This window comes from Rutilus rutilus, assembly GCF_951802725.1.
Source record: "Rutilus rutilus genome assembly, chromosome: 19".
Taxonomy (NCBI): Eukaryota; Metazoa; Chordata; class Actinopteri; order Cypriniformes; family Leuciscidae; genus Rutilus; species Rutilus rutilus.
This window is the reverse complement of record NC_140232.1, coordinates 27,292,327-27,317,225: the sequence shown is the minus strand read 5'-3', so window position 1 is coordinate 27,317,225 and position 24,899 is coordinate 27,292,327. Positions and strand designations below refer to the sequence as shown.

Genomic DNA, 24,899 nt, shown 5'->3' with positions numbered 1-24,899 from the left:
CGTTTTATGTTGGATTCAGACACAGCAAAAAAAATTAAAAGTTGTGACATTTAGATTTTGAATCTCTATAGTGTCTATCAAGATCACAATAGGACTTGGTTAGAAGGTTAAACCAAGACACAGATCCATATCAGTACTTGCAACTCACTCAATTCTTGCATCGATTAGTCCGGTCTGCGCATGCAGAGGACTCGGCTCGCAGGCGGAAGTGCGCGCAGCTTCATTAGCAAGATGGTGGCCACCAGGAGAGGAGCACGCGTGGGCTCCCCTGTGAAAAATACTAGCGATGAAAACTCTGGAGCCACGGTATGTAGAAGGGTACCTAAGTAGTTTATCCATTTAGTTAACATGTTGCCCGGAAGTATTAGCGTATCTTTGTAATTGTAGTGCTTTTATGTACTTTCATGCAAAAATCAATCGCCGTATGTGTCCATACATGTCTGAGCAGCTGTAGAAAACTTGCGATACTCATAAATCTAGTTCATATTCAAATATAAAATGTTGTCCGTTCGTATTTTGTATAGTCTGTTTTGCGTTCTTTCTCGAATAAACAATTATATACACAGTCATAGGCCTACTCTATCTGTAGCCTTGAACTGGAGGTGGGACATGATTGGATCAACATTACTCGCCACGTGTGGTGTTCTTGTTATAAAGTTGTGTTTATAAATATATTTATTTATTTATTTAAACTCAATGCTGCAATATTTGCCATGTCATTAGGTTCTATTCACTTATTTCTATAAAAAGAAAAATTGTTTTTAGAGGGTTTTCAGCATTGGTGAGAAAAAATAAAACCTTCATTTTGTGTGAACATTTCTAAAGATGATTAATTTTATTGTAAACATCAAACCTAACCTTAAATGTCAATCCCTCACTGAGCAGTGGCTATTTTATTTATTTTAATTGTATTAATTATCCAGCTATAATTATAGTTTTTGACTAATAATACATGCCTATTATTCTACAATTTCTAAATAGTAGTAATAAAGAATGGATAGGTATAGCCAAAGTTTTGACTGGTTGTGTAGCCATGTTGCCAAATATTTTACTTTTAGCGCATATCAACTTACATTTGTATATGTAAATATTACACTATTCTGAAAAGAAATACTCAAATAAATAATCTGAAGCAAATGTTCTTGTTTACACAGCAGCCTACTCCTTCGACTAGACGAACACGGCGCAGAACGCTAATGGATGAAAACCAGTCCCAGTCTGAACTAACTAGCGACTCCCAGCCAGATGAGCCGAAGGACAACAGTACCGCCTCTTCCTTAGCAGCAAGTCCACCTAAGCGAGACACAAGAAAATCCATACGTCTCCTTGCTGACAAAAAGCAACCCGACTCTACCCATGAAGCTGATGTGTCTGAGTCAGAATCTTGCTGCTCTGGAGTTTCTGATGTGCAAGCAACACCTAGAATCCGACGGAGTACTGTGGTCCTGGAGAAGCGCACTGCACAGGATGAGTTATCCGAAGCCGAATCCTGCTTGTCCACAGTGTCTGAGACCAATTCTCGCAGAGCCCCTCGCAGCCTGAGGAAACGTGTTCTGACTTCAACGGCCTCAAAGGATGCTGAAAAGGTAGATGATGATGATCCCTCAGGGGCCGAATCCTGTAGTTCTGCTGTATCCCTCACAAAAGTTACTGACACTCGTCGCATAACGAGGAGCCATCGGAAGACTGCTGTTCCTACCACTGAAGCAGATCCATCTGAAGCGGAGTCATGCTCCTCCAGTGTTTCTGGCCTTCGCGGCTCTGTGGTCCGCAGATCTGCCAGAAACCAGAAGGTAAAACCGATCGAGCCGATCCCTTTGAGTTTAGACGAAACAACAGACACCCCTTCTTCTCCAATGCCCAGGAAGCTGAGAGGTCGCAGTTGCAAAACAGGAGTTGAAGATGGTGAAGACGACTCTGATGCATGCAAGTCCGGTCCCAGCATGAGTCCCTGGAGAGCCACAAGGCGTCAGCCCAAACGCAACACTCTGGTTGGTGAATCAGATTCAGAATCAGTAGCTACTGACGTCTGCACCTCTCAGGGGAGCCCAAGCCCTCAAAGAGGAAGAGGGACTCCTTGTAGTAGCCGAACCGGGTCTTCCAGTAGTGCCCGTGCGGTTCCTGTAACCAGGACAAGAAGTAAAGCAAGATTGACTTCTGATGCCGTTGACACTGCTACTGCCATGCCTGAGGAACAGAAAGAGGGTGAGCAACTTGAACTTCATCATGAAAGTATACCAGTACCTGATGGAGATAAGGCTGAAGACACAGTAGAACAACTGGACAGCACCATGACTACAGACACCAGTGAAGCCCAAGAGTGCACCATGATTGAGGAGAAAGCTGAAGATACCACTGTAGTTCTTGATCAGGATGAGCCCTTCGAGATGCTAGAACCTCAGAGCAGCATGCAAGACATCAAGCCAGTGGAGGACTGTGAAACCGAAACTCTGATGCCTCAGGAAGAACCAGTGGCTGAAACTTCTGCTACACTAATTGAAGATAAAGAACCAGGAGATATTTCCATGGGAAATAATGAGCCAGAGTTTGTGGAAACAAGCCATGTTTTTGTGGATCAAACATGTATTGAGCAAATGGAGAAGGATACGGTAGAAGCAGCCGGTGAAGATCCTGTACCAGCTGTGGTTGAGAAGATCATTGAGGATCAGAGATGGTCTGAACCTGTGACGGAGGATACAGTAGAAACAGCTGTAGAAGATCCTGTACCAGCTGTGGGTGAGAAGATCGAGGATCAAACATGTACTGAGCCTGTGGAGAAGGATACGGTAGAAGCAGCCGCAGAAGATCCTGTACCAGCTGTGGTTGAGAAGATCATTGAGGATCAAACATGTACTGAGCCTGTGGAGAAGGATACGGTAGAAGCAGCTGCAGAAGATCCTGTATCAGCTGTGGTTGAGAAGATCATTGAGGATCAAACATGTACTGAGCCTGTGGAGAAGGATACGGTAGAAGCAGCTGCAGAAGATCCTGTACCAGCTGTGGTTGAGAAGATAATTGAAGATCAGAGATGTTCTGAACCCGTGACTGAGTGTGAGAAGAAAGGTGTAATAGTTAGTGAGGAAGCTAATGACACTAAGACAACTGAGGATGACTCCGTAACATTGAAGGACCTTGAAGGCCCTTCTACAAGCTCACATTCTCAAGCATATTTGACCTCCACAGAGAAAACTTCTAAGGAACTGCCTCCCCAGAAAGAAATGATCAGTTTACTCGACAGCAGTGAGGATGAAGACAGTGCTGATGAAGGTCTGTCTTCAGAGGAGGCTTGTTCACAGGAAGCTGTAGATGTGGAGAGTGAAGATGTGATGTGCCCTGAGGGAAACCAGATGTCAGAAGAAGCAGAGGCTCATGGTAACGGACTGTTTGTCATAGACACTAAACCTGGACTACAGCCTGAAGAACAGTACTATATTGATGACAAGCAAACTAAGGAAGAGGATGAGGATGATTTTGTTGATGAAGAGGGAGACGACGATGATGACGACGATTCAAAAGTGCTCTTTGCTCCCAAAAAGCCTCTGTAAGTTATTTTTATTGCTGCTTTTGTATTGATAGTATTGACTTTATATTAAAACCTCTTAAAGGGATACTCCACTTTTTTTGGAAATAGGCTCATTTTACAACTCCCCCAGAGTTAAACAGTTGAGTTTTACCGTTTTCGAATCCATTCCGCCCATATCCGGGTCTGGGGGGGTCCCACTTTTAGCATAGCTTAGCATAATGAATTGAACCAGACAAGACCATTAGCATCTCTCTCAAAAAAATGAACAGAGTTTCGAAATTTTTCCTGTTTAAACCTTGACTCTTCTGTAGTTACATCGTGTACTAAGACCGACAGCAAATGAAAAGTTGCGATTTTCTAGGCTGATATGGCTAGGAACTATACTCTCATTCCTGCATAATAATCAAGAAACTTTGCTGCAGTACCATGGGTGAAGCAGGCGTAATATGACGCAGCACCTGATAATAGTCCCCAGCTCAGTAGCCTATTATCAGGCGGCATGTGTTGCGTCATATCATTACGCCTGCTTCACCCATGGTGTTTCTTGATTATTATGCAGGAATGAGAGTATAGTTCCTAGACATATCAGCCTAGAAAATCGCAACTTTTCATTTTCTGTCGGTCTTAGTACACGATAGGGCTGTCAAAATTGCTCAAAAATGACGTTCGAATATTCCCTCTAAAAAACACACGAATATTCAAACTATTCGAACATCTGGTTGCGCATTTTGTCAATGACGCGCATTACGTCAATAACAGGACAAATGAATACAGAGAGACATAACTACTTGTATAGGTAGTTTATTTACGTTTAAACATATTTGACAACATATTTTCTACACAAAAACAAGTAAATCACCTAATGGCCAAGACCGCAGACCTCGCTCTCGCTCACTCGCACTCGCAGACACTCTCTCTCTCTCGCCCTCACGCTCATGCTGCGTTCACACCAAACGCGAATAGAGCGTCTGGCGCGAGTGATTTCAATGTTAAGTCAATGTAAAGACGCGTTTACGCGCGTCTGGGGGTCTTGCAGCGCGAATGAGGCGTCACGCTCTCCGCGCGTCAATTTCGCTTCAAACTTTTGCTTTTGACGCGCGAATGGATTCAAAATGTTCAAGAGTCCAACTAGACGTGGTAGACGCGAATCCGACATTGAACGCTCCGAGCGAGCTGTGCTGTGGTAAACATAGAACTTTTCCTTGACATTAAACGGTAAATAATCAAACCAGTGGAAGCCTGCAGTGCATGAAACTGCTGTATCTAACCTACCTTATTCATGCAATAGCTATTCAGTCAGTACAGTAGCCTACACTTTAGTAATGTTTCTGTTTAACGTTAACGCCTTCTTCCTGTGACCTGTCCCCACTCGCAAAGCAGACAGCCGCGCCTCTGCTCCTGCGGGCGGTTTTCCACATTCGAATATTAATTTTCACATTCGAAATTCTGTTTTTTAAAACTATTCGAATATATATTCGAATTTAGAATATTCGTTGACAGCCCTAGTACACGATGTAACTACAGAAGAGTCAAGTTTTAAATAGGAAAAATATCGAAACTCTTTGTTCATTTTTTTTGAGAGAGATGCTAATGGTCTTGTCCGGTTCAATTCATTATGCTAAGCTATGCTAAAAGTGGGACCCCCAGACCTGGAGATCGGCTGAATGGATTCGAAAACGGTAAAACTCAACTGTTTAACTCTGGGGGAGTTGTAAAATGAGCCTATTTCCAAAAAAAGTGGAGTATCCCTTTAAAGGGTTAGTTCACACAAAAATGAAAAATTCTGTCATTAATCGTTCCAAACCCGTAATACTTTCGTTTATCTTCGGAACACAAATGAAGATCTTTTTGATTAAATCTGAGAGCTTTGTGTCCCTCCATTGACAGTTATGCAACTGACACTTTGACGCTTCAGAAAGTTCATGAATAGATCGTAAAACTAATTCATATGAATTAAGTGGTTTAGTCCTAAATTTCTGTTCGGAAAATTTGGACTTAACCACACAATTCATATGGTTTTACGATTTCTTTATGAACTTTTTGAAGTGTAAAAGTTTCAGTTGCTTGGCTGTCAATGGAGGGACACAAAACTCTTGGATTTCATCAAAAATATCTTAATTTGTGTTCCGAAGATGAAAGTCTTATGGGTTTGGATTGGAACGACATGAGGGTGAGTAATTGAGTGAACTATCCCATTACATTTTTTTTCTTTCTAAATATTTAGAGCTCTTCATTAAATATTTAAATGTAATATTTAAATTATATTCAATCTGAAAACATCATTGTTTTTTTCTCTCTTTCTCTCTTAGGATACAACTTTCTAGTTCCATTGACCCAGGTCTGAAAATGAAGGAACTTGGTGGTTTGTACATCAGTTTTGATGGTAACAAGCCGAAGAATCCTTTCAGCAGTTCGCAAACCCAGAAGAACCCGAACAATCAGGATGAGGTAATTAACATTTATTTGATCATTTATTATCCTGGATGAAACAGTCTTTATTTGATATTTAAAAGCATTTTGTGCAGATGTTTACTGTTCAGTGAAGCTAAATAAATTTTGTATTTATTGTGTAGTTGCTGAAGAAGAGTGTTATTGTTCCGGATTTTGAGAAGAAAGATGCTGTGCCACCTTACAAGGAATCAAAGCATGCTGCTAAACACAAGCGCAAGGTGAGCAGACCAGTTCTTGAAATAGATGATCCTGTTGTCTGTTCTGCTTGTTAGGACTATTCTTAATAAATCCATCTAGTTAAAGGTTATTCAAATCCTTCTTTAACATTTTGGCTGCGTTTACACTTGACATTAACCATGCGACCTGGATCCGGATGTTGTCCACATACACATTGAAAAGACAGGTGTAAAGTGCTTCTGATCGGAATGTTATCCGATCAGCGTGTCCAGGTTCAGAGGTAGTCGAGGACGCATTGTGATCGGATCTCAGTGTAATGTAAACGCTATCCAGCCATCGTGTCTGCACTCACAGGTGGACGTCACGCCATTGTCTAAATGAACACGCATGAGTCGAGTGCGAAGTACATCGCAAATATACTGAAATGTTTGCCTTCGCACCAGAAAGTTGCAGAACCATTCATTTTCTGTAAAGAATGTGCATTTTTCCCACCACAGCTGGCAATGTTCCCGGACCTATACGTTTCTCTGTACCGTTTCCATTATGGCATCTATCCACATTATTTGTACTTTCAGCCTCTTCATCCTCCTCATTTTGCGAGATTTGTAAAATGTCCCCCGACTGAAAACTGTTTTTAAAAGAAAACCCACCACTTCAGGTCGACTTTGCACCGGAGCCATTTTTATTTTATTTTTTTCTGCAAGAATGCGATATCCAATCTGTTATCCAGATACAGAAGCCACTTGATGTGGACGGGTATAAACGCACCGTGTCGTGATTGGCTTATGATCCGATCTGCTTGATTGGATCACGGTAATGTTAATGTTACTAAACGCAGCCTTTGTATCTCCTTGAAGGGACAGCTGTTCATCTTAATTCTACATTCTACCAAGCTAAAGTTTGGAGAAATTAATTCCTGAAGCAATGAATACTTTAATCCAGCAAGAATACATTATTAAATTGATCAAAAGTGAAATATATTATAATGTTACTAAAGATTTATATTTAAAACTGAATTTTATTTCTATTCGTCAAAGAAGCCTGAAAATTCTTTCCACAAAAATGTTAAGCAGCAATGACGGTTTCTTGAGCACCAAATCTGCATTTTAGAATGTATGTAATGTATGTTGTATGAAAAAAATTTGTAGTAAAGGCAGCCATGGTGAATGTACGTGACTTTCATATAGACTCCAAACTTTTGAATAGTAGTGTTATATGCCACTTTAAACCTTTAATACTCAGGATATGATGTCTGTGTTTTCACTCAGATCATTATAGCAATATTGTTGAAAATTTAGGTTTGTAATTTCCATGCTTTTGATCACATTGTTTACAAGCAATATCTTATGTGTCTCATCCAGGCGGAAAGAGAAAAGACATCTGGCGATGGCTGGTTCAACATGAAAGCTCCTGAATTAACAGAAGAGCTCAAAAATGACCTGAAGGCACAGCAGATGCGCTCAGCCATGGATCCAAAGCGCTTCTATAAGAAGAACGATAGAGAAGGATTTCCCAAATACTTTCAGGTCGGTTTGGGAGTCTTTATCAGCAGACTTTTCCCTTCAAACAATTTTTCAAAAAGCCATTATTTCTGAGACAAAAAAACTTTGAAAACAAAAAACAAACAAAAATTGAGAATTGTAGTGTTATCAAAATGCTGACATTGCAATTAACCACAGGCATGCCTGTTTAAAGAAAGCAGACAATGCCATATTGTTCTGTTCTTTTGAGTAAAGTTTAGCTCTTTTTCTTTTTTTTTCAGGTTGGTACAGTGGTTGACAGCCCAGTAGACTTTTATAATTCACGAATCCCCAAGAAACAAAGGAAAAGAACCATTGTGGAGGAGCTTCTTGCTGATGCAGAGTTTAGAAGGTAAGTTAAAGAAACTGTGGCTGATTAGAATGTAATAAATTATCTATATTCTCAACAATGGGCTTTTATTATTTGTTTTAAATTAATTGTCATGTTCTAAAACATCTTTTCTTCTCTTTTAGCTATAACAAAAGGAAATATCAAGAGATCATGACAGAAAGAGCAGCACATGCTGCTGGCAAGATGAACAAAAAGCACAAGTTCCATAAAAAGAAAATTAATAAATGATTTCACAAGGCAAATCAGATTTATTTTTTTCTGTCTGTTTTTCTTTTTTTTTTTTCACAGGACTTTGTTAGCCTTTGTAAATACATAGCTAAAATTATAACTAAATAACTAAATTCAGCAGATTGAAAAGGCTATTTTAGTGTTAATCATTTGCATTGCATGTTAAGAAACATGCAACTTGTACAGAGAAAAAATATTTTTTAAAGTTTTTCCTTAATTGGATTGCGATTGAATGAAAGACTGATTACTTTTTGACTGGATTCACAATAAATCAGGTTCAAACCAAATGTATTGCTGTTTTTTATTTTTATATATCATTATTAAAGTTAAGAAAAAGTGTATAACATATAAAGCTCCTGCCCCCCCTTCCTGATTTGGCATATGCAAGTATATTAAATCAGTGGTTTTCAGTCCTGGGGACCACATTTTGTATGTCTTTCTTATCTGACACCCTCTGTGCAGTTCATGAAGCTCTTGAACTGATGATCTGAATCAGGTGTGTTAAAGGGATAGTTCACTAAACTATCTGCTCTAAACTACTCTTGGGCCCAAAAACTTAACTGCTCTTGGGCCCCCCCCCCCCCAAAAATAAAAATAAATTCCCAAAATGTCTTTAAAAAAAATAAAAATCTATGGTAGTCAATGGGGCCTGAGATCTGCTTGGTTACAAACATTCTTTCAAATATCTTCCTTTGTGTTCAGCAGAACAAAGACATGTATACAGGTTTGGAACAATTTGAGTGTGTAAACATTAACAGAAATTTATTTTTATAAGTGGGTTTCCAGGACCATGATTGAAAACCACTGCATTAAAAGACTAGTAGAACATATCTTTGGTCATTGTGTCCAGGTGCTTTGTCCACTGTGTCCTGGCTGTGAAGCGTTTCTGTAGAGGTTCTTGTAGATTTTGCTCAAACTGTCCTCAAACACAGCTCTGTGGGGCTTCCCAGTGTACACGGCCGCTCTGTTAGTCCAAACTGTGCCGTTGTCTAAATGAACAGATGGTTCTCCAGGAATTAGCCTGCAGTATGGACAGAACACAATATTTATTGAAAGTCAAATTAAAATGTATAACTGTATATTGCACTCTCAATTATAACAAATGCACATTTTCAAGTATTTATCCATAACTCTTGAAGGCACTTTTTGTTATTTGTAACGTAGGAATATCTTAGTACAAAACTTAGTATTATAGTAATATACTATAATTTTTTTTTTAATTTACACATTAAAGAAAGATTCTTTAAAGCTGCAGTCTGAAGTTTTTCCTCTTTCTCGCCATCTCTGTTCGAAATCTGCAACTGCAGTTATTCGCACGGCACAGCGCGGATGAATCCAATGTTTTGAGGAGAATGTGCGGCTGTCAGTCACCATGCCGGTGTGGATACTGTCATTCGGAATCACAGATTCTACTTTTTGGAAGTATGACCAACATAAGAATTTTCACCGGAAAATCATCTGAACAAGTAAGTAACATCCACTGTTCTGACCAACTAAGAGAAAAAAAGCATTGCAGTAAATCGCGCTGATTAAATCTAACGATCACTTACCATATCACGTCAAACCGTGCAAATGATACTTTGTTCTCAAATTGTTAATGTTAACATCAGCATTGTGTGACTACATTTAATGAGTATTAGGGCTACCTGTACTTCAGTACTCCGTAACTATATGAATTAAGCGAACAAGTGCGCTACTGTTACATAATTGAACCATTGAAATGTCTTACCTGTGCAGCAGAAAAAAAGCCGTCTCTGCGTTTGTTTTGAACCCCATCAAAACACAGAGTTCACGCCACCTTTAAAAATCCCTTCCGATATTTATCCTTGTTTTCGCATGGGCCCGGTTGCAGTCTCTTTTTTTTTCTGTAGCCATTTCTTTTGCATTTTACAACGGGTGAATCTCCAGTTGTCACTGGTGATTGTCGTTTGAACCTTTCTGGATCCGCCATCAAATTGAAGTGTTTAATTATATCTATAAGTGCTGTGAGAAAAGGCTATAAATCTCCACCTCCAACATCCTCACACTGGCTATTTATGTACTTGCTCAAAAATGTATTTTTGATCATTTTTAACCCCAAAAAGTTACGGACTGCAGCTTTAAATTTGAATTTAGATCAAAAATCCTAAAAAGTTTGAAACGAGGTGCTGTTTACCTGTCCTGCGGCAGCCAGCTGTCAATCACATCATGGTGGGTGGAAGCACATGAACTCTGTCTGACTCCCTCCTCCTCACTCTCTTCATCCTAACAACACACACACACACTTTAGTTGTGGAAAATATTCACAAAAAAAACACCACAAAAAATGTTTTAATCACAATATGAAGTTAGCACAAAGCAGTGTTGCTGAATATCCCAAACTAATTAAATTTCTCCAAAATCTGCTAATGCAACGTAGAGTGAAACTAATAAAAGCAGATCCTTTGAACTGCTTGATTAATTAATCCTAGTCCTTCTCTACTTTTAATTCTGAAGTGGATTACACATTTCCTTTCTCGAGCTGGGCTTCAGCCACGCGGAGCTTGGCACCCGACTGTGCCACTGTGGCATCTCTCCTCTCTCTCTCCTGTCTTTAAAAGATGAGCCTGTAAAGACAGCCGTCAGCCTGTAGACCTCCCTTCCAGTGAACATGCGCTCCTTTTTTCCTCTAAGGGAGGATTTGGGGAAGCTTTAGAGTAATTAGAACTCTTTCGCTTTTCTTTCTCGTCAGGGTGTTCCAGCAAAACACGGCGTGGGCGGTGATGCGTTTAAGCGGCCCACGACTCGAGCGAACAGAAAGAATGAGCACGTAAGGTGATTACCTCGTTCACTTCCTGGAAGACAGTGGCAGCACATCCTGACACAATGGATGTGAAGAATACAGAGTGCCTGACAGAATCAATGGAGGACGTTTGAAACACTGACATGTGCCGTAATGAGTGTTTTGGAGAATCATTTTGCATGGGTTAACGTGCGCATAGAATGACGGCATTACAAGCGGTTGCGATCTCAGGGGTGACGTACAAAAGAAAGCTTGCAGCGGGGACCAGAGCTGCTGAGGATTCTCTGCACTCGTTTGTGGATCTCCTTTGACTGTGAGGAACTGGATGAACTCTGGAACCTGTAGAAAATGGAAAACAACATGGCTGAAAATACATCTCAAAGGCACCAAAGTCTTGACACATATGAGCAATGAAGCCTTGGAACTTCACCAGAAAATCAATTACAAATGAATGGTTAGAGGCACCAACTATAATTCATTATTTAAAAAAACTTTTTTAAAGTTATTATAAGTCATTTTATAACCTATATAGATATAAAATCACAAATATAAAATATTGGGTAAGATTGACTGAGCATACCACTCCCACCGATTCCTTTTTTATTTATAAAATGAATATTATATTGTGAATGTTTCATCTACTGTTTCTAAAATATGTAGTTTAAATATTTCCAAGTAACAAAAAACAACAACAAAAAAACCCAGCATCTATACTGAAATAAATCCTAACAGTACCAGCTCTGACCACTAGTCTGTGCTGTTGCCCTTACATTGGAGCGCAGTCATCTTGGGAAATACAACTTGTAAATTTCAGACCAGTTAAATCATGAAGTTAAATCACAAATACATATACAGAGACATTTATCTCCAGCCCTGTAGCAAATGCTGATATTTTCATTTTACGCATCTAAATATGCCACAAGAGAGAAAGAGAAGCTCAGATGAGGAATTACCCAGGCATTTGAGCTGTGTCCTTGGATTTAGAATATCAAAGCCTGCATGTGAATAAACTTGCAATATAATACTAACTCACTGAGCTTGTATAAAAAGATAAATGGACAGAATTAATTAGAATCTATATTAAAAAGAATATAGAGGTAAAGAGACCAGGAGATCTGTATAATGGCCTTAAAACGCTGGCAGGCCGTAAGATGATCTTTATAATTACCATAAAAGAAGGCCAGAGAGGGCCAGCCTGAACTTCAGAAACCGTTGTTTCCTTTAACTCTCCCCCCATCAGCAGCTCAAAAAGACGTGCCTGATCTCTCATTCTGCGAATCTACGGAGCGAGCCTTAATCTCCGGGCCTGTGACTCCGGTCATGCTTTCAATTGACAGAATAGTATCACACATTTCCCACTATTTACTCTCAAGACTTAGATTGTCTATTGATTTTAAATGTTTGCTCATGCCCCTGCGGAAAAGGAGCCGACGGTAGAGAGAGACTAGCAAACAAACAAACAAACATTTGCCGGTTTCACAGCCGATGTTCAGATCAATGACAAGGGTCTCTTAGAATTTATTAAACTGTGCGTCGGGTCAAACGCATTAGATCTCACTGAAACACAATCAATTGCATTTCCTCTTGTTTACTTAGCAGCTCCCCCCCTCCCTTCTCATAAGTAATGAACAAACATGACCAAACATCAGATTCTGTCATCTGAAGGTGAGGCAGTAAATTCATCTTGTCTGTTGTGTGTGATCACAATATAGATTTGTGGAATGGACGTTCTGTTTACTGGGCTTTGTTTTTATGAGCCGCACATTTAGTCAATATCATGTAATTGGAAATTCATAGGAAATGGGCGAAAGGGTAGCACTTTTAGTTTTGCTCGTTGCACGTTTGCAGGTTCGAGAACGCATGTCATTAAATATGGATTTTAGGAAAGGCACAAGCATGACATATAATAAACACATGCAAGGATAAATAAGTATAATGCTTCTCTATGTTGGTCTTTAATGAAAAAACAAATCAATCCAATGACAGGAATCCGAACAGGATGACAAGAACAAAAACGGTGTTAAATTGCTCTGCAGCAAAACTTGCGTTAAACAAACCGTTCTCTCAGGGAAGAGCGGCTCAAGACCGGACTCTGGTCTCTGAGTGTGCTGGACACAGGTGTGGAATGCTCTTTGGGGGATTTATTTGGGGGACTTCTGGATGCCTGCGTGTAGCAGAGAAAACAGGATCAGAATAGGCAAGGAGTACCTTACTGATCAAGCCAATCACTTTGTAACTCACCTGTGAGGGCTTTGATCTAAAACTTCCAAGGAGAGAGGGATCTAGAGAAGTTTTGTGAGAAAATATGGTGACATGCAACCTCCACAACACATTAAAAAAACATACTTGATGAAAAGGTTTTAAAGGGACAGCTCACCCAAAAATGAAAATCATTTAGTCACTGATATGTCGCTTCAACATATCAACACAGAAAGACTTACTTTCTCCTGCAGAACAGAAAAGAAACCACACTATTGGGTCTTTCCGTGTCAAATCAACCAAATTTCGGAAACTTCCTCTGCTCAAATGCTCATAGTTCTTCTGTTTGTAGGTTTCGAGAATGTGTGTCATCGTCATGAAATATAGATTTTAAAGAAGGTGCAAGGCATGTGGGGGATTCCATAAATAGTGATGAAAGCCAAAATATTAAATGTCATAGATGAATATTTATCAAGTAATCCACTATTCTGTGAAGGGGATCAAAATTTTCACCTGAGATCTGGAGCCAAATTATAGGGGGGGTAAAAATGACTTAAACTACGGTGGCTGAGAGAGCTCAACACGCTGCAACTGAAGAAAACATGCAAATAGAAAAACACCCGCAAATTAAGAAAAAATCTTAAAGGGATACTTCACCCATTTGCATTAAGCTTTGTATTGTTTGAAATTTGAAAATTGTCATGTCCAATTTCATGAGCAAAGGCAATAAATTATAATAATTTTCTACTAGGAAATCTGAATTTCCACCTGGGAAATCGGAGTTCCTTAGTAGGAAATATGATTTGAGAGGGAGTTCATGAGCAAAGGCCATAAATTATAATAATTTCCAACTAGGAAACCCGCATTTTCCTACTATGAAATCTGAGTTTCCTTCTAGAAAATCTGAATTTTTTACTGGGAAATCCGAGTTTCTTGGTAGGAAATATGATTTGAGAGGGAGTTCATGTCCAATTTCATGAGTAAAGGCAATAAATTATAATCATTTCCTACTAAGGAACTCGTATTTTCCTACTAGGAAACTCATACTTTCCTACTAGGAGATTTGAGTTTCCAACTGGGAAATCTGAGTTTCCTACTAGGAAATCATAATTTCCTACAGGGAATTCTGAGTTTTTTAGTAGGAAATATGATTTGAGAGGGAGTTCATGTCCAATTTCATTAGCAAAGGCAATAAATTATAATGATTTCCTACTAGGGAACTCGTATTTTCCTAGTAGGGAACTCGTACCTTCCTACTAGGAAATCTAAATTTCCCACTGGCAAATCTGAGTTTCTAAATAGGAAATATGATTTGAGAGAGAGTTCATGTCCAATTTCATGAGCAAAGGCAATAAATTATAATAATTTTCTACTAGAAAACTCGTATTTTCCTACTAGGAAATCTTAGTTTCTAACTGGGAAATCTGAATTTCCTACTAGGAAATCTGAATTTCCAACTAGTAAATCTAAATTTACCACTGGCAAATCTGAGTTTCTAAATAGGAAATATGATTTGAGAGAGAGTTCATGTCCAATTTCATGAGCAAAGGCAATAAATTATAATAATTTTCTACTAGGAAATCTGAATTTCCACCTGGGAAATCTGAATTTCCTACTGGGAAATCTGAGTTCCTTAGTAGGAAATATGATTTGAGAGGGAGTTCATGAGCAAAGACCATAAATTATAATAATTTTCTACAAGGAAACCCGTATTTTCCTTCTAGGAAATCTGAGTTTCCTACTAGTAAATCTGAATTTTCTACTGGGAAATCCGAGTTCCTTGGTAGGAAATATGATTTGAGAGGGAGTTCATGTCCAATTTCATGAGCAAAGGCAATAAATTATAATAATTTCCTACTAGGGAGCTCGTATTTTCCTACTAGGAAATCTGAATTTCCTACTGGCAAATCTGAGTTTCTTAGTAGGAAATATAATTTAAGAGGGAGTTCATGTCCAATTTGATGAGCAAAGACAATACATTATAATATATTTTCCAGTAGGAAACTCAGATTTCCCAGTAGGATTGTCATTTTGACCCCCTCTACAAAATAGTGGATTATTCAGTAAATATACATTCATGACATTTAATATTTTGGCTTTATTCTTCATTTATGTATTTTCTTCACCAGACAAATAATTATCAAAATCAAAAAAAAATTGCCGGGGACCTCTGGTTGAGTTGACACTGAATGCATGGTTTTTATGCCTTGCTAAAATCTTTCTGACCCTAAGAACTGTTTTTTTTTATTATTTTTTTTTTTATCCCTATACTCAATGAAAGTCAGTAAGGGTCCAAAACAACACATTTTTCAAAATATCTTTTGTGTTCCACAGAAGAAAGTCATACAAGTTTGGCACGACATGAGGGTGAGTATCAACAGTATCATAGTGACCTGTGAGGTTTGCTGTGTAGCTCTGTGTTCGCAGTTGTAGCGGGCTTTTTTTAGTAGCAGATGTAAGACCACATGTCGTGGGGGACATCAGCGACGCGTTTGGGCTTCGGGGCACCTGCAAACAGAAGATTCAATCAGCTACGTTGCCCATTAAAAGATAAATAATCGCTCATCTCTGATTTAGCAGGTGAAGCGACATGCATCAACACTCCATTGACACACAGAGCATTGATTATTCAAATGAATTTGACTTTCATTTCACAGTTAATCACTTCTCTTGGAAGGTGAAAGTGAGGAGAAACTTAAGAGGGAAGTTACTCAGACTCAGGTGTCTGTATAAACTCAACTCTCAGACTTCAATTAGTCCATTTGCACTTCATCTAAAAAGTAAAGTGACCATGCGAGTTAATGAAACAAGCTATTAAGTTTTCATGCAAAACAAGTGTGCTGACTTTAAACACACATAAACCGAGCAAGCTAATCTGCTGAAATAAGAGGGAAGAATTTGCTAATCACGGCCTGACTCTTAATTACTTAGGTTAATTGTAGCCTGGGGATTTCCTTTGAAAAGGCTACCCAATTTTTAAAAGGCCTGTGACAGAAAATGCCATGATGATATCAGACACAAATCCAAGAGCTGCCTTTTATACAATGACAGCTTTGATATTTGCACCCCGGGACGTACTGTTGTTTTTTGAAAACACGGGAAAAGAAACAAGCGGGAGAATTGATGTTTTTACTTCAGTCAAGAAAACGGGTGGAGATTTTGACACGGCTGTCTGTCTCCTGTAATCAATGCCTTCACAGAGGAAACATTGTAAATAATCAAAGTTTGACAGGTATAAAAATATAATAAAAATATAGTATAATATAATATAGTTGACCTGAGCTAATGTTCTGTAACCCCATGAACACTCAATAAACACTGCTTCCGTTTTATCATTCAACTTCACCCACCACGAATGGAGCCTGAGGGACCGTCTCTTTCTTAAATGTGTAGGGCCCCAGTTTGATGTGACTGAGTCGTTGTCTGGCCTCCTCGGAAAGCTGACACATCTTGCGGTGGGTGTAGGGTGAAGGAGCACGGCTTTGGGACGCCACCGTTGGCTTTTCGTATCCACAGGATGGCGCTGTGTCTGGTTTCTTCTTTGCATTTGCAGGGCAAGTTCTCACACGACAGGGCTTAGTAGAAGAACGATTGCATAACTGGATAGGAATAAAGACAAATTCACTTAATTTGTATTAATAGTTGCAATAATTTGCTAAAAATTTCAACTAAAACTATTACAAATCATTTTTGCCAATTGAAATAAAGCTGAAATAAAATCAAATATAAATGTTAGATGAAAAATTCAAACTAAAGCTAAAAAACTTAAATGAAATTTAGAAATGACCTTATGTTAAAGTAATAAAATTACAATTAAAGTTGACATGAAACTGAAGTTGCAAAAGTCTTTTCTTCCCTATTGTGATGTATATCGACTAAAAATGTAAGACGGGACTTGATTTTGTCCATTAGGAAATGATTGGATGTTGTCATTTGATGTTATGTGAGTGACAGGTTGTCCCGCCCTCACACTAGTAAACACGTCATTAGAGAAGATAAGAGATGCCAGTGCAAGAGGGAGGGGAAGTTATTTTGATTAAAGATTATGAGGGAATAATAATAAAAAAAAATTATTGCACGGATAAACCGTTTATAATAAATACAGCAATATTCCATTAAAAAATAAGAATGGTTGGTGACTTTAAAGCTAAATAGAAATGTTAAAGAAAAAAATCTAATAAAGATGTCAAAAGCACATAAAAATACTAAACCGTAAATTCAAATAAAACTCTATAAAATAGAAGCCAATTCAAAACATCAATAAATACCATAAAGACACGCTGACAGTTGTACACGAAGGATCAAACAAAATTATATTTTGTTTAAATGATTTTTAAAACATGCAGAAGCTCAAAGAGAAAACAAACAGAAAAATAACTACATTTTGTGAAGATGTAAAGGTGAAAAAAAAGAATGTATGGTTGCTATGTGGTTACTAAGCACATGTTTATTAGCATATTTATTTGCTATGCAGTTGCTATGGTGTTTTTTTAGTGGTGGCTAGGCAGTTGCTAGGACTACCCATACCTGTTTTTATATTATTGTGTTTCCCTAAATGTTTTTTATTGCCCATTTTATCATCTGCCAGGAATAAAACATTGATTTGATTGTTAAAAGAAACAGTACACCACTGAGATCAAGTCCATACGTTCAGTGTCTGTTCAAATCACTTAATAGTACTGCATGGCCCCCATATTTTTGGAAACAATCATAATTTTTCAGTCTGGTGCCACTAGTGGTACAGAAATTACACTCTTCACCTTTAAAATAAAAGAACGAAAAGAAGATCCCAGAGGAAGCGAGTATAAGGTCACGCTTTATTGTAGGGATATTGCGAACGTCTTTCTGTTCGTACGGTGCTAATCCACTAATTTCCTTGTTATGTACACATGTAACCTGATGCAAACCTTTCCTCAGTGTTCCAATCTTACCTTTTGCAGGCAAATGACTTCAATAACTCTAATCTCAGCTAACATAATTCTGAGCCCCAATAACTCTGTTCCTGCAGGCGCTGCCTGGGTAAATACGTTTTTAAAAATGTTAATTGCATTTGATGGCCGGCCTCAACCTAATATGATAATGGCATTACATGGATGTAAAAAACAACGATAATTTAAATGCTAATTGGAACATCCTGGCATATTAAGTCATTTTTAAAAAACAGAGAAAGAAAAAAGTAAATCCTGATAGCGATTGCTGTTTGAAGAGTCGAGATTTAATGAAATTAAACTAAGTGGCTTTTTCTCCTTTTATTCTTCTCTCCCTCTCTCTCTTCTTCCCTTTTCTTTGGACGGAGGGACAAAGAGGCCGTTTTAAAGCAGGAGTCGCGCTTGTCTGATGTGATTAGTGGCTCGGCTGGTGTTGGTAATGGGAGATAAAGCCGGATGTCCTTGAAACAACAAAGCCAGCACCACAAGTAGCTTATTAAACAAGAAACAAGCGGCGTTCAAATGCATGCAAATCGCGCCGAGAAAGCCCGCTTTACAGAATGCCGTGTCAAGTCCGAACTAGAGACATCCACAAAGGGACGACTGAATCGCACATGAAACGGGCCCGACGAGACGGTCAACAGCAGAAGCGGTCTAACGAGGGTCTGAGAAACTTGACATGAAGGATGCAGACTCAATCAGCGATTCTAAATGGAACGAGGGGTCTGCGAGCATGTAATGGAAGAAACAAATTGGACCGGTCAAGTCCAACTGATCAGCGCCGATCCGGGTAGAAACGAGCCAATTCTCTGTAATTACCTGCATTGTAAAAAGAACATCCTGAAAGGGGGTGTGAGGCCACTAGAAGGACAGCAGCAAACAGACCAAGTGGCACAGATGGCAGCAGGCAGTTTGATTGACAGGGAGACCCATCATACTCCCACATACATCTAAGAAAAGCCTCGTTACGCGAAAGTCATTTGATCCTTTTCGTTTAAACCTCAGCGTTTCTTTTCATTTAGCACCACAGATAATTGCTCTGTTCCAAAACATAACGAGCGGCAGCATCATGCGGCCGTTCCAGAAGCCAGGAGCCTTAAAAGGCAGCTGCCTATGTAGGCAGGCGAGGCAGTACGCTAGCTTTTGGAACGGAGCTAATACCAGCTGCAATATAATGGCAATAACAAAAGCCCAGAGACTTACAGACATGGCAGGCTGACCATGTTTCACATCACACTCCTCAATAATAGACGTCGTTGAGAACTCCACTTTGGGAGAGATTCCCTGGGGGAACGAGACAGAGAGCAGAAAAAACAAGAAAAAAAAAGCATCACAAAACTTTTCGGATGATGAAAAGACAGAGGGCAAATGCAGATAATAACACTCTTGGCAGATCAATTTACCAAAACAATCTACGTCTTCAAGCAAATATCGTGAAAATGGGACCGGCTTTTAAGATGCATCAGAGATATGACAAAAACGCTGAAAGGAAGACACACGCACGGGAAAGGAGATGGATCTCTTCATCAGAATCTCTCTCTCTGGGCCGGGGCTTCTGGGACTCAAACGAGGGCCTGGATACAGAAACTCCCGGGTGTCGTCTTCAAACGTGGCCAGGATCTCACCCTCTGCACGATCAAATGAAAAATACATGATGGAATGGTGAATTCTGTCCTTTTTCTTGACAGCTCTGGGTAATCAAGTTGTTTCAGGGTAATAAAGCTGTTTCTTTGCGTTTTAAAGCAATAACGCAGCAACAGAAACGAATGAGTGTCAGATTGTGTGCAAAATAAAAATCTCAGCCCAAGAGACCTCCATCGAAAGCAGCATGATTTATGCATACGGTAATGGGAGCGCTCGGTCCAATAATGTATGTATTCCCTTGCTGATGTTGTTTAATTTTTGAAATTGTACTAGCAGGTTTGAGAATTCAGCCGTTGCATCGACTGCAAAAGCTGGAGCCTTCAATCAAAGCTGAGCTCGAATGTAATGTTTTTTTTGTTTACAGCAATATGGTGGAGAACTCAATCTACAGACTCAAATATCTGTTAGTGTTACAGCTGGAATGGAAGTGGGATCTTACCTGGAGGAACCAGTTGAATGAGCTCTAAAGATGTTGTATCATCTGCAGTGGAGGAAACAAACATGATGGAAAGGTATATAAGTTTATTGATCTGAGGCTTATGAAAGAACACAGGACAAACTGAAAACAGCCCAAAGGATTCTTACTCTCCAGATGCTCGGCTACAGCACCCGGGTCAACCAATCCCACAAAGGTCTGTTGCAGAGAATGGGAGAGGAAAGAAAACAAAGAAAGACAAATAGTAAGATAGCATATGTCAAAGGCTAAAATGAATTAAAGTCATTTTGATAAAGTCTCACCTTCACAAACACCATTTTTTCATGCAGCAGCAGAGGGAAAACCGGAGGAACACACTTGGACTTCTGGTACTGGCCCATTATCCGAACACTAACATACATGTCCTCTTGGGATGGTAACACCACCCCTGGACAAGTGATCTATAGGAGGAAACACATTTTATACCTAATTTTACACCGTTATATAATCTTTCATGGAACGTGAGGCATACATTTTGTGATCAGCAGGTTTCGCAACTAATTTTCTAGTTTTGTGCACATTTAAGCATTTTACACAAAAATATTAAAGTCGGCATGAAACAGAAGTTCGATCATTGTCTCTATTGTGATGTATTTCAGAGTGAAACAGCTTCTGGAACGAGAAAAAATGTAGGATGGGACTCGATTTCGTCTTTTGGGAATTGATTGCATCGTAGGAAGTTGGGCTTTACTAACTAAATGGAGGCAGATTGAATGCCAGTTTGCAGTCAGTTGTGGGGGATATTTAGTCCCATTTAGTTGTCGTTTCTAGGGGATGGGGAGGTTAACGTTTTTGATTAAAGATTACGCAGGCACATGAATTTTTCACAAAATAACGATGTACATGGATAAATAATTTATAATAAGCACTGCAATATAGAGTGGTGCAGGTATGATGCCAAAACCCGGAAGAGTAATTCGCTGCTGGTTCCTTCAAGATTTTCCTATGGGGTTTTATAATGGGGTTTTTCGATTTATGTGTAAAATAAAGCCTGTGGTAAATATTACTTGACAATATTTCGATGTTTTGTTCTACAACGTACACTGCACACACTTACACCCCAAACTGTCTTATCTAGTTACTTATTCAAAATGTAATTTTTCAACTGCAATTGAAAAACCCCATAGGAAACTCTCAAAGGAACCAGTGGCAAATTAGTCTTCCAGGGTCTGACGACATACCTGCAGCACTCTATTCTGTCAAATAATAAGCATTGTCAATATTAATTTCATTGCGACTTTAAGCAGAACTACTGTTTTCAACATCAATAATAATAAGAAATGTTTCTTGAGCACCAAATCAGCATATTAGAATGATTTCTGAAGGATCATGTGACACTGAAGAGTGAAGTAATGGATGATGAAAGTATACCATGGTCTTTCTGAACACTCGATTGTGATTGGCTGGAAGGTGTGCAATAAAACCGTTTAATGCACAGGTAGTTCCAAGTCAGTTTAATCACCATTCTATATTATTGCGCTGCTTTCATTGAAGCACACACACATACGCACACGTCACTTGCTCTATTTTCATGGAAACGCACATGCATACCTCACTCGGAGATTGCGCTTCGCACTAACAGGCACATTCAGGAGCACATAAACCTATCAACGCTCCCCCAGGACTTTTAATAAAATAGCTACATTATATTTCTCAGCAACAAAGGAGTATCATCGCTGGTTTTGAAGTAATTAAACTCACAGGTTTATATATAACGTTATATATATATATATATATATATATACACACTCACCTAAAGGATTATTAGGAACACCATACTAATACTGTGTTTGACCCCCTTTCGCCTTCAGAACTGCCTTAATTCTACGTGGCATTGATTCAACAAGGTGCTGAAAGCATTCTTTAGAAATGTTGGCCCATATTGATAGGATAGCATCTTGCAGTTGATGGAGATTTGTGCCAACACAGTGGTAACAAGGCATGATGGATCCATGTTCTCATTCTGTTTACGCCAAATTCTGACTCTACCATCTGAATGTCTCAACAGAAATCGAGACTCATCAGACCAGGCAACATTTTTCCAGTCTTCAACTGTCCAATTTTGGTGAGCTCGTGCAAATTGTAGCCTCTTTTTCCTATTTGTAGTGGAGATGAGTGGTACACGGTGGGGTCTTCTGCTGTCGTAGCCCATCCACCTCAAGCTTGTGCGTGTTGTGGCTTCACAAATGCTTTGCTGCATACCTCGGTTGTAACGAGTGGTTATTTCAGTCAAAGTTGCTCTTCTATCAGCTTGAATCAGTCGGCCCATTCTCCTCTGACCTCTAGCATCAACAAGGCATTTTTGCCCACAGGACTGCCGCATACTGGATGTTTTTCCCTTTTCACACCATTCTTTGTAAACCCTAGAAATGGTTGTGCGTGAAAATCCCAGTAACTGAGCAGATTGTGAAATACTCACACCGGCCCGTCTGGCACCAACAACCATGCCACGCTCAAAATTGCTTAAATCACCTTTCTTTCCCATTCTGACATTCAGTTTGGAGTTCAGGAGATTGTCTTGACCAGGACCACACCCCTAAATGCATTGAAGCAACTGCCATGTGATTGGTTGATTAGATAATTGCATTAATGAGAAATTGAACAGGTGTTCCTAATAATCCTTTAGGTGAGTGTATATATATATATATTTCTCCTTGAGTTAATTTAATTTAATTTACGCTATTCATGTAGTAAACACAGTACAGCGCTTCTGGGTTCTACGTCAGAACGTGGCTCATTATTGGCTCATGTCTTGTGGTGCCCATGTGAACAGCGTCTGCCAAAATGAGCCAGCATGCTGGTGTAGAACCCGGAAGCGCTGTAGTGTGTTTACTACATGAATAGGAGATCTGACACAGAAGAGAAGAAATTGTTGAATAAAGACGTTTTTTTTGCGCACAAAAAGTATTCTCGTCTCTTCATAACTTTACAACTGAACCACTGTAGTCACATGGAATATTTTTACGGTCTTTACTACCATTCTGGGCCTTGAAAGCTGCAACGATGTTGCAGTCAATGGAGGGACAGAAAGAAAAAATTTCTTAATTTGTGTTCTGAAAATGGAACGACATGAGGGTGAGTAATTAATAATAGAATTTAAATTTTTAAGTAGTGATGGGAAACCGAGGCTTTCTGAAGCATCTAAGGCTTTCATCAAATTGTGCCGAAAAAAGGTTCATTACTCAAAGCTTTAACACAATGACACCTGGTGGTCACACTTGTTTTCTCCACCATATTTAACAAATCACCACAGAGCAGGAAAAGCACGTGACGTGACCAAACAAAGCTTCGGAAGTCTGTGACATACAAGAGTGGGATCAATACAGTCTAATCTCATCTAAATTAATTTGTGCCAATGAGACCACAAATCGTGTCATGTGTCAAGTATGTGATCATAATTATAGTAATTGTAATTGAAAAAATATTTTGTGTTCTGTTATAAAAAAAATTATGTTATAGGTAAGTGTAGTGTTAAATCGTTTAAATAATGCCTCTTCGATAATAATTTCCCTTTTATGCATCAGATGAGGTCGCGGTTTCAATTTTTTTCAAACCAGCTGTCCCGACCTTCCGATACTGCATGACGTTCGAAGCTTCAAACATCATCAATCACGTGTCATTGCGATAAAGGCATCAGTGTGTGATTCAATAGTGCTTTGAAAACTGCGTCGGAGCATCCCCAGACAGCAACATAGTGTCGGCCCAGATCCGGTCCACATCTGGTACACGTAGATTCCACACGGCCCAGATGTGGGCCGGATCTGGGCCGAAACTATGTTGAAGTCTGGGTCGGAGCCTCGGTATCAGTCGTCCCATCTCTACCTTTAAGTGGTACTTTTAAAAATGTATGGAATGTATGAAAACAACGTTAATAAAAAAACAACAACAACTACATTTTAAAATATTTATTCTTTTTTAATCTTTTTTTTTTTTTTTTTTGCCAACATCCTTATATCTTTCTTTCTTTTTGTCTGCCAGATACACAAAGCCTGCAGATAAACAGTTTTGAATATCCACTTTATAGGATTTACCTGATAAATATTATCAATTCAGTTTCATTTTACATTGTCTTGCTTATCTCCGAATGTAGTTAAAGCAACCACTTCCTATTCCTAGTTACGTTTTAGAATGAATGTCTGTCGTGTGATCGTTTTGATTACAGTATAAAAAAATCCTGCAGAAGATAATTTCTCTCACAATTCTGCGCTATAACGTTATGCAAAACAAAACCAAAAGATGCTAACAGCTTGGCTGAAAATCAAGGATCTTTGCTTGTGCATTGTTTTTAATAAACACTTCGGAGGCTGGAGTGAATGCAGCTACATGTTTATTAACATGTTTCTGCTAGTTGCAACTTTTGATTGATGTCTGATGGACTGACTTGGTCCTCCGTGATAGCAACTTGTTGCTAACAGTAACGTTATGCTAACACGAAAACTCCTATCATAACACATGCAAATTGGAATATTTTTGTTTCTGTTGAGAATGGGACGCGTGCTAATATACTCACAGCTTGGATTTCCAATTCGACCGTGCATTTTAGCGCTTTTTGTCGCATTTGTGAGGCTGAAGGCTTCTTGGGCGGTGTCAGTCCACCCATGTTTTTTTTAAACTTGGTTGCTATGACAACATACTGCAAGC

At 39.1% G+C, this 24,899-nt stretch overlaps 2 protein-coding genes across 4 annotated transcripts; one reads left to right on the top strand and one right to left on the bottom strand.

Annotated features, from left to right (window-relative positions):
• Nucleotides 1–180: 180 nt before the first annotated feature.
• Nucleotides 181–8,831, top strand: dnttip2 (deoxynucleotidyltransferase, terminal, interacting protein 2; the record flags this gene model as incomplete). Of its 2 annotated transcripts, none has more annotated exons than XM_084388514.1 (7): nt 181–306; nt 1,155–3,541; nt 5,833–5,971; nt 6,097–6,192; nt 7,513–7,677; nt 7,914–8,023; nt 8,146–8,831. In XM_084388514.1, the coding sequence occupies 7 exons, from the start codon at nt 181–183 to the stop codon at nt 8,249–8,251; spliced, it is 3,129 nt and encodes a 1,042-aa protein (XP_084244640.1). In that variant the 3' UTR covers nt 8,252–8,831. The 2 variants fall into 2 exon arrangements, with proteins under 2 accessions (XP_084244640.1, XP_084244641.1); XM_084388515.1 differs by having other exon boundaries at nt 206–306; nt 1,158–3,541.
• Nucleotides 8,289–24,899, bottom strand: spata6 (spermatogenesis associated 6). 2 transcript variants are annotated; one of them, XM_084388552.1, is made up of 13 exons: nt 24,769–24,899; nt 20,522–20,659; nt 20,369–20,417; nt 20,223–20,264; nt 19,643–19,767; nt 19,343–19,423; nt 16,562–16,810; nt 15,605–15,719; nt 13,254–13,294; nt 13,070–13,176; nt 11,255–11,351; nt 10,407–10,495; nt 8,289–9,272 (listed from the first exon to the last, which is right to left on the bottom strand). In XM_084388552.1, the coding sequence occupies exons 1-13, from the start codon at nt 24,856–24,858 to the stop codon at nt 9,089–9,091; spliced, it is 1,407 nt and encodes a 468-aa protein (XP_084244678.1). In that variant the 5' UTR covers nt 24,859–24,899; the 3' UTR covers nt 8,289–9,088. The 2 variants fall into 2 exon arrangements, 1 of the variants encoding a protein (XP_084244678.1); XR_014625367.1 differs by lacking the exon at nt 8,289–9,272 and having other exon boundaries at nt 10,735–11,351.